Raw genomic sequence first — 15,467 nt, forward strand, 5'->3', positions numbered from 1 at the left:
GAGCTAAGGTGGAATACAACTTGATCATTGTTTGCCCATCAAGAAATAGAAGTAAAGATATCAGAAACAAGTTGGAATGAAATGAACAACTTGCTAAAGAGTAAGGCTTGTTTATTTGAAAACTTGTCTTTTGAAACTTGTCATTCTTGAGAATTGTATGGATATACTATGAAGACAGAATCAGATACATGGTTAATGGAGAACAGTGACAGAATGTAATGCAAAGACTTCCAAGTGTTTTAAATTTCGTAAATGATCAATAAGAAATCAACAAAAATTAATAATCAAAGTATTTCAATGCAAATACATCAAGACGAGTAAAGTAACATTATAGAAATAGTAGTAAATTCCAAATGTACACAAAACACCAATCAGCGAAATCCCAAATCTCAATCTTCCAGATGGTAAAATGTATTTGATATGTTGTGTCAACCGATGTGATGTTTGTAGTTACACCATCATTATATATTTGAACCACACTTTCCAGCTGTATCACTCCCTATGTGAACCATTTCATATAACTGTCCTACACCTTACATGTCTAGTTAGTAACAATTGTCCTGTATTAACTATACATATATTTTGGTGGCTAAACTTGCATAACAAGCTTGCTGGAAAAATCCTTCATCTTCAGGACAAACCCACAACCTCAAAGCAATTTTGATGACAAGGATATGAATTTACAAATGTGATGATATTTTGTGATTCATCTGGAGACAGCAGAGCGAATGATGACATTATGATAATTGAGCTGTTAATGATTTGTTTTGCCTTATAATACTTTAATAAATTATGGTCAGAGCTGCCTTCTGGGAAAATTATAAACATACAGAAGACTGCTAAGCAAACATCACAAAGGTATCACATTTCAAGGATAAACCAACAAGATTATATAATGCAAAATGTAAAGCTTTTGCATGAAATCTGCCGTGATGACATGAGGTTAGCTGGTCAAAATAGATGGCATACTATCAACCATATCTCAAGTGAGGGACTTAACTTTGAGATGCGATATTTCACCAACATTTTAGAATATGTTTATAGATAGATAAAGTGTCACATTGTCAGATCGCTGAATATCCTCATAATTTTGTGATGAATTCATGAAATATTGATTTGTTACAGTAGCTCAAGTGGGCAAATAAAATACCCAAATACCATTAGAATGCATGTTGATATATGTGTCTATTACACAGCGTGTTCGTAAACATTTAATGATGAAGCAAACTACCATATTAACATACCTCTATACGTTTGATTTGGCTCATCACTTTGCCGTTTTTGGAAGATGGCTTCTTTGGTTTGTTAGGGAGGTGCCCTGTGATGGGGGAAGAAAGGTCAGAGTTCAACTTTGATTTAATCTAGAAGCAACATTTTGCTATGACTACAAAGAAATCATTTCAAGAGACTTTCAATGTTCACAAGTTTAGTGCTTTCAGAATATATAGTTTAAATTACAATAATGGCTCAGGTAGAAATTCAAGTGGTTAAAGGACAACTAATGTTCACTCTAAGTATGGGAATACCTATGTCACAAAAATATTTAGCATTTCACTGAAACTCAAGAGCTTTGATGCACCCCAAAGCCAAAGTCTTTGTAAGCTAGACTTCAGTTGCGGACCATTACACTCTTGTGAGTAAAAGAAAAATCAGTGCAAGCATTATCAAAGGTGATTGTGATATCATTATTAATAACAAACTGTGTAATTAATGACATTCTGTTAGCCATTTTATTAAGAAATCATGCCCAGGATCAGCTGATTTATGTGTAATGAATTTATGCTGTAAAATTCCCTTACCTTGCATAACGACTACGTACTCAGTGACATACTATTCAAAAATAATGTTGCATCAACCAGCTAAACATTTGCCCTATACAAATCATAAGAACTTTCTGGTTCTTAAATATCTCCTTTTCCATTTCTTTCTCACAGAATCCTTCTTTGTCATCTCATCAAGCAATTAGAGGAGAAGCCAAAGGGAACCCGGTAGGAGCTGAAGCAATGACAGTAGATAGCGAAGTAGTGAAAGATTCAACTTTGTGGGTAAGTATTAGGGAGTGAGAACTTCCAAGTATGATTCATGACTTTTATCAAGTACGTAATATATTTCACTAAAACAAAATTAAAAATGTAAATTGTTAGCAAAACTAGTACTTGTGTATGTGCTTAAAAGCTACACAAGTGCCAGCATTTGGCATCTGAGCACCTTCAAAAATGGAAAAATCTATGAAAGGGGGTGGGGGACACCCCCTCCCATTAGACCCCTCCCCCAGGGTGGCGATCAGTATACCCAGAAATCCAGGAAATCCTGGGCACATCCGTGCATGTATATTGATAAGTAGGCGAAGCATAATTAACAATATTAATATGGCAACATAAATGTTTGATATCTTTCATATTTGGCATGTTTGTATTGTTAGTACGTGTTTATGTGCTTATGTTAATAAATTGTTGAAATGAATGGCTGGAATCATTATGCAAATGGTAGATGGGATTTGATGTTACTTTTTGCTTCTGCTGCCAGATCGGAAAATGCTTTTTAAAAGTTTATCAGTAGGTAGAACATGAAATTGTTTAAAAAAAAGCTATTTATTTTTGTAACCAAAACTCATTTCTGAGACCAATTATAATGAGGTATTTTGCCTTGTTTGCCTGATACACTCACATAAGGTTACACCAAAATGTCAACCACAGTATTACATGGTTGCTGATCTTAGCATTGTATTGAAGGTGTAAAATCCCACAAAACATATCACACAATAATGGACTCATTGCATGTTAACAGTTTTGCAAAGAACTATGTTCGGTTTGTTGGAATTGACTTTAATGTTATCATGGGGTTATCTACATGAATCTGTGATCTTTGTAATCGATTATGCAACATATGCTCTGTGTGGAAATATTCTGTCAACCAAAATGCATTAAACAATTTCCACCTGAAATACCTTGAAAATACCTGTCTTTACAGATATATATTAACAAATATCATAGAACCAACTACAAGCACATTGGTAGTATAGAGATTCTGCAGCATTTTCTGCATTCTTACAGTTTCCTGTGTCAACCGTTAATCTGGGTTTTCCACTCTATTTCCAGTAAACACCTGTTTGACAAATGCATGGCAAATAAGTGTCTATTATGTGTCTGTTTGTGTCAAAGTCACACTTTTCGCACATAATTGCTGCTGTTTCCATGGATAATGAAAGCTTTTGTCAAGCATATTAATGAATTGGTGGGGCAAAGTGAAACGATTACACTAACCCTTTAACTGTCTAGTACACACCTAAATTTCATTAAAAGTATATGATATGAGCATTTGCCTCATTACTGTTCTAGTTTTTGACCGTCCACTGAGTTAATAATATGGATTACCTCAGTCTAATGGAATCCTGAGATAGCATCAGAATGATGAAACATTTTGGTTATTTCAAGGACTTGTCAGAAAACCTTTCCAAAGAATGGCGGCATGTGGGAAGAAAACTGAAGCTTACAGAGACAGATCTTCGCAACATAGAGGCAGATAACAAAAGTAATGGGCAAAAGGAAGTGGTTTACCAGATGTTGCTACTATGGAAACGGAAACGTGGGATGGCAGCAACAAACAAAACACTGAGAGACGCTCTAAAAGCAGCTGGACTAATGGACCTGCACGATAATTTTCTTAAATGGGGAAAATTTGGAACAACTTCAGGTAAGTCAAAGACAACAAAACATGATTTCATTAAAGGAGATTATGTATTTCTTGCTTTGTACTTACACTAAACAGATTTTACATTCCATTGCCAAATACAATATGAAAGGGATATTAGCCTGTAGAAAGAAAAATTATCATTATTTATGGAAACCTACTTATTCTACAATAGAGTTAATGTAAGTCTAGAAGCAATTTTGCATGGAAGTATGAGAAGCAAAGCAATCTGAAGATTGACATTTAGCAAGCAGCTGTAACGAACATTAAGCTGTAAACGCTTACTCCTTAAAGCGCTATGTTAGAACTGTGGGAAGAAATCATACAAAATCCATATGCAAGTTATTCCCCTTGAAAGGAACATTTCTATGATAAAGCCTACAACATGTTTTATGTCATGAATACCGTTAAAAAAATTGTCAGAGAAACGATTTTGTAATCGTTTAGGATGGATATTTCAAATATACTTGGAACAGTGGAGAACGTGACGTCATCTTTGCAAATGCAGATTGCGATAACCCACGCTCTATACAGTTCCTACAGTAATCATAGCAAAAAACACATTTGAATAGAGTTTAATTTCTTCCTTAATTTTCTGTAAAATTTAGGAAGAATTACATATGTTTTAAAGAAAATTGTTGAGCCGTCATATATGTAGTGCATCAATGGTTTCGTAATTTTTGTGTAACACGAGGTAAGTTTTAACAACAGACTCTTCGTTGTTTATACATCGCGCTGTACAGCTCCAATTCGGAGCATGCTCGCGTTTACACTAATCGGACAGTTTTGCAAAGCTTAAGCTTCTTGGTACTACATTCTGCTCTGACATCGATTCCACCAAATTTCATCTTTCGATATTCCAAATACTTTTCAAGCTTCCTTTTACTGTAAAGTTGATCTGTGAATCTTGTTTCAGCAATTTCAGGAACGGTTTATGAACTGTGATTTGAGTGTGAGAGTGTATTATGAGCAACGCTATATGTACGTACCAACTGGGCATGGTAGGCTGTATAGGCAATCACCTGTGCGTGTACAAGCGAGAGTGTATTTGCTGCGGAAATGTGAGTGCTAACTTCAAGTCGCTCGTTTTGTCTATTTGACTGCACTACGTCATTCACCTAATTGATGCCTTCGAACAAAGGTGCTTTTGGTGAGAAACTGGTGAATTTGAAAGCCTTTTACAAGAAGAAAAGTCGAATGGGGACAATTTACACATGGTTAGAAAGAGAAAAATTAGACCTATGAGGGCAATGTATCCTAATCTTCCACTGACTATGTTACAGAACGTAGATATTTTTGTAACAGAAGAAATATCAATTTAGTTCTCCAAATGCATGACTTCTATCAACAATGTATTGAAAGAGGTTTAAGATTGTTCTGTTAATTGTAACAATAATCATGTAAACATCTATATGCAAATGTGATATTCCGCAGTATTCTGATATATTCATTTGGTCTCACTATTTGTATAGTGGTGTGTCCATCGTTGAGGAGAGTCTCATAACCCACTACTTATAAATAGTAACTATCAGTCTATAGAGACATCCCTACACAGTAGAAAGAAAATCTACTAAGAATTTGCTGTATGTGTTTGTCTTATTATATAATAATAATAATATAATAATATTATATAACTTATAATATGGCAAACCATGTTTGGTACAATCATGATTTGAAGAGTATATGTGAAATGTTAATCATAGTAAACTTTAATGATTTGACAGTATAGAGAATGAACTCATCATGTCCATTCAAATGAAGATGCAATTTTTTAGGTCAAATTATACATCGAAAGATGAACTTAGTCGCTGCCTTATCATAGTACAATGAAAATGCAGCAGACATTTCAAATGCATCAAATTTGAAAGAGCAATCTCAAATTGTAAACAGTAGTCATGAATTTGAAATGCAAGCAAGAAAGAAATGGCAAAATTCTTACCTAAGCTGAACGCTCTAAAGTTTACAATTTCTTTTTCCATAGTTGAAGGCACTGCCATAGAGTGATGAGCAGAGCCAAACAAAATTCAGTGACTTTGTAGAAGTACTTTTAATGCCAGGTAAGTGAGATCATTTAATATATTAAATAATATTTGTCCATCATGCAGACTCTTTCACTCTCATATGATCTCAGCAATTCTAATAGGCTATGTATTGTACTTTAAACATTAAAATTCTGTTTTTTTTTAGTATTAATTTTGTCATAAACTGCATAATGAATTACAATCTAGTATAGTGTGTACAGCCATTTGCCGAATGTTGGAAAACAGGCTTCTCTCAAAAGTTTCACAAGTTTCCTTACAATTGTCATTGATTATTAGATAATAGGTTTCTATTATAATAACAGTTATCCATACTGCAGTTTCCTTAAATAAAATAACACTAATACAAGTCTTTGTGTTGTGGGAGGATTTAAACTTTGATTTCCACTTTCCAATGACCAGGCAATCGGTTTACATTTCTGTATGATCTAATTTAAAAACACTTTTCTGAATCTTTCAATCTACTTCAGAGGTCATTCTATAAGTAAATACAGGTAATAACCCTACTCATTTATATTCGTGCTTCTGCCATATCTTGCATCTCGCAGATGACTGTGGAGGATATGTCTGATATCCAGTCAGACTATTCTGGTTGTCGGAAGGAAGCAATTCTACAAATGCGTACTACATGAAGCAAGAATATGGCAATTGGTCAACTTGTGGAATTCTCCACAAAAATCAAGGAGTCTGTTAGAACTGGTGTTGGGAAATGTTAGGTATGTTAATCATTTCAATTCTCATAATCTATATTTGGGCTGTGAGCTGAGAGTGCTTGAATTGCCTTAAAATGAATGAAATATTATTGAACCAATTATTCTGTGATATAGAAAGAAACATCTGTCAAGTTACTGATTTATAAAACATTGAAAATAATGCAAATAATTTACTTTATTTACTATTAAGGAAGCAATTCAAATATTAAACAATGGCTTTTAATTCTGAACATTTGCAGAAAAATGTTATTGAATTTTTTTATATGCATTTTAGCTTTATTAATAATAATATTCATAACATATGCTACAACGATTTAAAGTGAAAAACCTTCATTTATATTTACATATCATAGTAGCTGACTCCATCTACATGCATTGTTTTCTCTTCCTTAGATCTACGGCTCATATGAACATAACACTGGCTTTGTCATAGTTTATAGAGTTAGTATAACTGAATATGAGAAAAGAGAAGCAACAGTACCATAATGAAAATTAGAAGTCAGTGATACTTCAAAACATGTGCCTGTACATCAGCATCTCATATGGTATGTGATATATGCCTACATTTAGGTAAAAACTTTGTGTGAGAAATCAAGAAATATCATAATTCACTAATTTACTTGGTGAACTCTTTGTATTGTACAAGTGGAGATGTGTGAGTTAAAAATGGAAATGGCAACAGCTTTCTTTTTAACATTATCAGTGTCTGCATGTATGTTGCTATGTTATCGGCCTCATATGCAGTCACTTTTGACATTTGAATGGCAGCATGTACTGTGTATAAGTCAATCTCAAATTCATGAAATTAGTACAAATATAGCAGTCAAGATTAACACTTAATAGTCTGTCAGTAGGCTATAGAAGTAGACCCCAGTTACAGAATGTCAGTAACTTGTGACATTTGAATGGCAGCATGTAGTGTGTATTAGTCGGTCTCAAATCATGAAATTAGTACAAATATAACAGCCAAGATTCACACTTCATAGTCTGTCAGTAGGCTATATAAGTAGACCCCAGTTACAGAATGTCAATAACTTGTGACATTTGATTGGCAGCATGTAGTGTGTATTAGTCAATCTCAAAATTATGAAATTAGTACAAATATAACAGTCAAGATTCACACTTGATAGTCTGTCAGTAGGCTATATAAGTAGACCCCAGTTACAGAATGTCAATAACTTGTGACATTTGAATGGCAGCATGTAGTGTGTATAAGTCAATCTCAAAATCATGAAATTAGTACAAATATAACAGTCAAGATTACCATTTGATAGTCTGTCAGTAGGCTATATAAGTAGACCCCAGTTACAGAATGTCAGTAACTTGTGACATTTGAATGGCAGCATGTAGTGTGTATTAGTCAATCTCAAAATTATGAAATTAGTACAAATATAACAGTCAAGATTCACACTTGATAGTCTGTCAGTAGGCTATATAAGTAGACCCCAGTTACAGAATGTCAGTAACTTGTGACATTTGAATGGCAGCATGTAGTGTGTATTAGTCAATCTCAAAATCATGAAATTAGTACAAATATAACAGTCAAGATTACCATTTGATAGTCTGTCAGTAGGCTATATAAGTAGACCCCAGTTACAGAAAGTCAGTAATTTGTGACATTTGAATGGCAGCATGTAGTGTGTATTAGTTAACCTCAAATTCATGAAATTAGTACAAATATAACAGTCAAGATTCACACTTGATAGTCTGTCAGTAGGCTATATAAGTAGACCCCAGTTACATAATGTCAGTAACTTGTGACATTTGAATGGGAGCATGTAGTGTGTATTAGTCAATCTCAAATTCATGAAATTAGTACCAATATAACAGTCAAGATTCACACTTGATAGTCTGTCAGTAGGCTATATAAGTAGACCCCAGTTACAGAATGTCAGTAACTTGTGACATTTGAATGGCAGCATGTAGTGTGTATTAGTCAATCTCAAAATTATGAAATTAGTACCAATATAACAGTCAAGATTCACACTTGATAGTCTGTCAGTAGGCTATATAAGTAGACCACAGTTACAGAATGTCAGTAACTTGTGACATTTGAATGGCAGCATGTAGTGTGTATTAGTCAATCTCAAATTCATGAAATTAGTACAAATATAACAGTCAAGATTCACACTTGATAGTCTGTCAGTAGGCTATATAAGTAATCCACAGTTACATGATAATAGTTATATGAACACACTTGCTATACTTATCATGTTCCCCTTTTTTCTTTGTAGATATTCTTTTTATGCTCTTCTACCATCATCATCTGTATGATGGTTGTTAACATCTGCCTTAGACTGTGTATGTGTTCACATTACAGTCATATCCCAGCAGGACAGGAAAGAAGATATCCATTCAGTTATCTGGTATGTAATATATACATTTTGTTACTCTGCTTATATGAGAACTATTGTCTAATTAATTTATATAACAATTAAAGTCAAGAGGTTTACTGTTTTTAGGTATATTGAATAATGTGATGGTAAATACTTTTACTTGGCAAGGAGCTTACTTATTGCAATATCTTCACTTGGGTATGCCTTTCCAGAAGATACCAAGAGTGCTCAAATCAGAAATATTGAAAAAAAAAATTATAAATTGTGTGACGATCATTCTGATCACTAGATGGAGTTTAGTGATGCTCTGAGTGTCTTCACTGAAAGTCTTTTTCAAAGTAATCATGTATACATTTGATTGAACATCCCCAGTTTCAGTGATAGTATCATGTATTCTGTGTCATTATATCATCTCCATACATGTAATGTATAGGGAGATTAGATATCGTACTTAACGGTTGTCTTCACGAAAAATGTTAGGAAGTGTGGAGGAGATAAGACCTGCAACTCCAGGATTTGCCATCTTGTTTTACTTACAATAGTGGCATGACAAATGTAAAATTTGTAAATAACACAAATTTAAAAAAAAATAAACCTGTATACGCTACATCAAATGGGTAGAATGAAGACTGTGACTCTGTAGTGAAGCTAATATGATGAACCTACTGAACCAATGTGTTCAATTGAATATGCTTAAATATATTTACATTAGCTTTGCTCAATGTACAGCATTTTAAAAAAAAGTATAAATGCGTGCATGATTGTGTGTGGGAATCCTTGGATTGTAGATAAGACAGCTAACACACTTTATTGTGGATGAATTCATGATTGGTAAGTAGATCTTGTGAACATCAAAACAGATTCCACTGAGGGACACAAGGAGACTGTTTATCAGATGCTACAGGCAAGGAAACAGAAACATGGGAGTAAATCAACATACAGGGTACTAGGAGGGGATGCAGCTGGCTGTAGAGATCTGTGGGAGGAAGTGCTTAAGCAAGGTTTATATCAAATGTAATAATATAAATACCCCAATGGAATTAGCTACCGTATAACTGATATCCTCAGAAAGTGAGTCTGGAAGTGAAGTGACTTCAGATTAATAATAATCTACCTGACATACATTGACAGGCACAATGAATATTCAAGGAGATTAATTGCCAGCAATAACTGTATCAGTTAATGTTGATTAAAAGGAATATTAAAAAACAAAACCTACATTCTGCTACAGCTACTGACTTAACCCTTTAAACAATCTGTGTATAATGTGCCATTTCCCCCCCTCATTAACATTCATAACATAAAAAGTGATATACTTTCATTTGTAGCCTAAGAAGCTACCATCATAGTTACAGCTATGAATATGCATTCGGTTTTCTTGTCCTCATGTTTACATCATTTACACCCATAATCAATTCATAGCTCTCGAGCAAGTATGACCGAATCAGAGATCCAAAATAGAACGATACCGTGTTGGAGAACAGATGTCAGTAATACTTTGAGCTGTATTCCTGTTCATCAGCATATCGTATGGTATGTTATATAGTTTTTTCAGTCTCAAGTCAGTCAGAAATACCAAGTCAACAGTCAAGATTGATTGATCGTGTGTGTAGTGATGTGATTCAGTTTGAGCTGTACGAAGGTAGGGAAAACATTTGTGGGAAAACCGATATCATTATGAAAATATATTTAAAATTGAATAAGGGTAGGGAAACAGACAGTAACTTTTGACAGATAAATAACCAAAATCTGGAAAATAAACAGGAGTCCATTGCATTTAAGCTTGAGCAGATTGGGTACCCCAGATCTGGCACCAAACTCCTCAGGGATCAGCCTTCAAACCCACCAGGTGACTGCTGTCTTCCACAATGGAGGTTAAACTCAAACACACTCCAGTCACCGAGAGACCCTAAACTAGTGGACCTCCCTGGATTTTATTGAGAGCATCTTTTTTATATCAGACAGTCTGCAATGACAAAATCAGTATATCATTATAAAGTTAAGAATCAGGATATAGAAACAGAATTGATAATCTGTATCTACGTGACAGGTCATTTGCTGAACTAACATCCTTTTCCAGGGCAGTTCGATAATTAAGTTGGAAATCCATCATTGGAATGATGGTTTCATACTTTCTATTCTTTGTTCCAATATTAATACAACAGTGGAAATGGTTTAATATAATTGAAATTGGCTGCAATAGCTGTACTAAATAGCCAACCTCAGATAAAAAGGATCGTTTTCTCTGCAGTGAAGCTCTGATGATGGACTAACCGTAATCATTCTTATTATAAATTAAATGTGATTATCTTAGCCTATCTTATTAAATGTTGTACAATGTACTAGATGTATAATTCAACATAGAAATGAATAATCACTAAATGGAAACTTGAACCAAAACTGACAAAAAACTGTGAAATTAATCAATTTGAAATGAATGATTTTATTCTTTTTCAGCTATGAATTCGATACAATCAGGAGAACAGCATGTCAACTTGAAGGTCAGACCATCCAACAGACCTATACTTTCTAAATTTTTGCTCTAAGGATGCTCTTTTAGGGATTGAGACAGTTATGACATCAGAATTGTAAGTCATGGACTCGGTGATCTCTCACAGTACTGAAAATTAACTCAATACCCAAAGTTGTTGTAACTTTGAGGTCAATAGACACAGCGTGTATAAACGGTTAACATAAAGCTATCTTTATACAAGCTATGAAGAAAAGCAAATATTGTAGCAAAGGTACAGACTTTGAATCTAAAGGAAAGGACTTCAAGTGGCCATCTTGTCACCAATTAATTTATGCCTGAGAATTAATCCAAGGGGCACAATGTGAACTGACTGGGCTGTGGGCACCAAATTTGATACAACATCTGTGGCAATAGAGTACTTCTACTTTGAAGGAACCAGCTTCTGCTATTTTGGCCAAAGGTTATTGCCAGGAGAATTCATCTACATCAAGCTGCAATCTGAATAGGGGAATAAGCGATGTTAGTTTGACCACAGGGCAACTTCTCAGACTCAAGGAGTTATCAGGAAGTTTGACATCAGAACGGTCTAAAGATCTACTCTCCCTGCAAGCTGCAAGTATGACAAATGTAATGTATGTTGTAGAAACTGGTTGCATTTTCTGGTAAAACTTCATTTGACGCACATAGAAGTGAAAGTGTGAAATATCGTGTGCATTGTTACATATTTAGTACATAGATCCACCTTAATGAATAAGAGGACTTTATTGCTTTGTGGATATGAATGGTCTTTTTCAGTCGTCAAAGTTCAGTCTGAAAACCCTGCAAACTTAATAACAACAGACAAAAAACTTGAATGACCATACGTATGACGGAACGTTGTAGATCCACCGTCTTGAGTTGTGTTGTAATTGCAGGTCGAGGGTCATTTCAGTCAGCAGAGGTCAACAAGTGAAAGACTTTTAATTAATAACTGATATCATAAGTTATCCATGTCTACCATACGCTATATGTAGCGCTTATTGTAAGTATAATAAATTCCGAAGTGAAGGTGATATGTTGTCTTTAAATCCATCATCAACTCTACACGATATTTTCGATGTTCATTCTTATTTGCATAAACCTCGTATGTATTACAACCGTAATGGTTCAGTACAAGAACGGTTATCGTTTTTGCTTTTTGTTGGTTTGTTGGTCAGATATTTGATCTGAGAATGGAGATGAAATTCCCTCAAACTTTAGGATAGCTCCAAAGGTAAAAGTTGGATGAACTTCATTGCTTGAGATATAATTTCACAAGAGCCTTGAGGGGAAAACCCAACCTCCTGCAGGTCGTGTTTGAACAAAATATGACTTAGAAATACAAACTCGGTTTACTTTTTGTTGCGTACTAAAGATTTATTTTACAATACAGAACAATATGCAATAGACATATAACAATACGTAGTCTCGTTTTTAGCAGCAAGGAAGGGGTGGGGGATGGGATGGGGGTGACTGTATTAAGCAATAATAGAAGACCTCAAGGTGGAAAAGATAGGGGTGTGGTCAATGTTTGACCGTCTTCTTTCTTCAACGTCCGTCATCCCCTCCATAGCTCTCATCATGCCACCCATACTGGTCCCCGAGCTTCCGTATCATCGTCCCCTTCAAATACAAGTTATCATGACTAGGTATAAGCTGCCCAACAAAACCCAAAAGGGTAATATAATGGAGGTGCTGTAGGCAAGGCTATATGAACACATAATGTTTCGTTAAACACCATATGAACACTCTGAACTGACCTCACTAGAATACGTCACGCAATTTGATTAACGGGATAATGTACTACAAATTTGAAATGTTGATTTTAATACAAACAAAATGGGAACATGAATAGATCCATTCCCATTCCTCTTACTTGTATTTTGTTACCTATTGGAATCAAAAGGGCCTGCACGTATCCGTGTAAAGAAACCCACTGAAGTTTTTTTTTTCATAATTATGCATATCCTAAACGCAAATACCATAAACAGTTTATTAACGTATATGATCCGGGGGATAAAGGAATTAAAGGGATTTGTTCATGTTTATGAGAACTACATACTTTAGGGAGTAACCAGTGTGTGACCGTAATGTGGTAACCACGAGGTCACTGGTTTGAACTCATTCTAGCCCAAATTTGAAAATCATACTCTTTAATTTATGTTCAAGATTTAATACGTTTACACATCATGTCACACCTATATATCTCTTAAGTGGATGTCAATTTTAACTGTCAAATGTTGCATTCAGATTGTCACATAATTGAACTAGAAAAAACTGCACACGTCTACAAACCAGCAGTATATCATTAACAGCCAATGGAGGACACATGAGGTATACACTTCGACATTTTGAAGTATCCTGACCGATCTAGAAAATATTGCCGCATTTTGTATTAATGTCACGCAGTTTATATCATGCCGTTCCAGGCGTTCCTACAACCTTTTGGCTAGAAAGTGACACAGGAAATCCTTAAAACCCAATAATGTGGACTAGATTGTTGACGAGGGCAAGAGCCTTACCACGAAGAACATCATTTTCGCATGCGCCCTTGCAACAAGCGATCTGATCGGTCCCCCCTCCCCTCCCCCAACTCCCTTACTTTGATATGGATTTTCACAATACTGACCCGAATATAACTATCGCAAAACGTAACTTAATATTATTGTGGATTGAAGATTTCCCAATAGGATAACATTTTAAAATAAGTAATTTTAGACAAGTTAACACATTTTAAAATGGTAACATTAAAATAACTCTATTAATACGTACTTTTTAAGGTATTTGGAATTCTTAACAGTAGCTATGTACAGAATGTACATTAATCTATATACAAATAGCAGTTTTAATAAATATACTTCTTTCATTATATGGAAATCTCTCTTCATGCTATCAATTTCGAATCGATGTTGATATCAAACTCGATTATGTGTTGATACTTTCAAATCCTCATCTGTGTCGATGTTATCAAACTTCAATATATACATTAATGAAATTATTGTTCGTGAATCTCATTTTCTATATAATATAAACGCGAGTCCTTGTTCTTGCTATCATACGCGGATCTCTGTTGATGCTATCAAACGTAAACCTCCATTGTACCTTACAAGAACCTATGATGCTACTGGACACCAATCTCTGTTAATAAGTAGCCCGAGCATATCGTAACACTAATCTGTACCGATCCTATTGCACCAGGCGAATCTCTATTTTACGTACAGTAAACGCGAAGCTTTATTGATCATATCGTTATTCGTTGATCCAATATTACGCTATTCTTTGTTAATCATATAGAGACGCGAATATCCATTGATTTTAATGTACACAAATTTATGTTGAACCTTTCGCAATATTTCGTTGAAAACCAACTGTCAACTATGTCCTGGTTCCACGGTTTCTGCTATATGAATATCTGGTAACGAGTACACTGCTCAAGTTGCTCACATAGCGTGTCAGTCAATATTTACTGAAAACAAATTTTAAGATACGAATTTTCAGACCTAACTTAAACACTTGGTTTGACCGCATTCAATGCTTCATATATACTAGGAATAGTACATAATTTTAGAATATTCATTTTATATTGAAATCGTTCACCAACTGTACAATTACGCGTGACGAAATAGTGTAAAGTAACTAGGCCTGACGTTTCGATCCTAGCAGGATCTTCTCCGTTTTTCCCCATCCATAACCTTTTTGAAGATTGTCACCAGTCACAAATCATGTTGGACCTCATCGCATGTCCTGTGGATCATTGCTTGTGTAGGTGATTCTACGTCGCGGCCCACAATACGTGTCAGCCCCACTTTTCAAGGTTTTAAGCCCATCTACACAAGACATTTCGTTGTTTACATTAGCATCCCGCGGTATACTGCGGTATACTGCGCAACTTTGACGGATCGTAAGGTACACGATGGCATACGATGTAATAACCGATGCTGGCGTATATGATATTGTAATTAACATGTTGAACGCGCGCCGAGCGCGCGCAAATTTTTGGTTGTTTTTTTCGGGCAAGTCGTTACAGCCCCAAATCAAATTGGGCTCCTACGCCCATGACTTCACACATAGACAGTTTTGAGGTTGTTCATATTTGAACACCATTTTAATGCTTATTGATATAAGGTGATATCTGTTGTTTGCTTTTTCAATTCGAGCCGGCGCGTAGCGAGGAGTTTGCTAAGTGAGGGACGAAGCC

General features: G+C 35.0%; 1 protein-coding gene across 10 annotated transcripts in view; it reads left to right on the forward strand.

The window, feature by feature from the left end:
- LOC139977734 (uncharacterized) overlaps positions 1–15,467 on the forward strand; it is a 475,642-nt gene that overhangs the window by 186,699 nt on the left and 273,476 nt on the right. For 2 of the 10 annotated variants that reach the window (XM_071987292.1, XM_071987291.1), the window contains exons 16-18: positions 1,935–2,045; positions 3,435–3,693; positions 4,607–5,643. In XM_071987292.1, the coding sequence (XP_071843393.1) occupies positions 1,935–2,045; positions 3,435–3,693; positions 4,607–4,635 (399 nt within the window). In that variant the 3' untranslated portion in view covers positions 4,636–5,643. The other 8 variants (XR_011796652.1, XR_011796651.1, XR_011796649.1 and 5 more) reach the window with 8 other exon arrangements.

The sequence above is a fragment of the Apostichopus japonicus genome, chromosome 12 (genome assembly GCF_037975245.1).
Source record: "Apostichopus japonicus isolate 1M-3 chromosome 12, ASM3797524v1, whole genome shotgun sequence".
Taxonomy (NCBI): Eukaryota; Metazoa; Echinodermata; class Holothuroidea; order Aspidochirotida; family Stichopodidae; genus Apostichopus; species Apostichopus japonicus.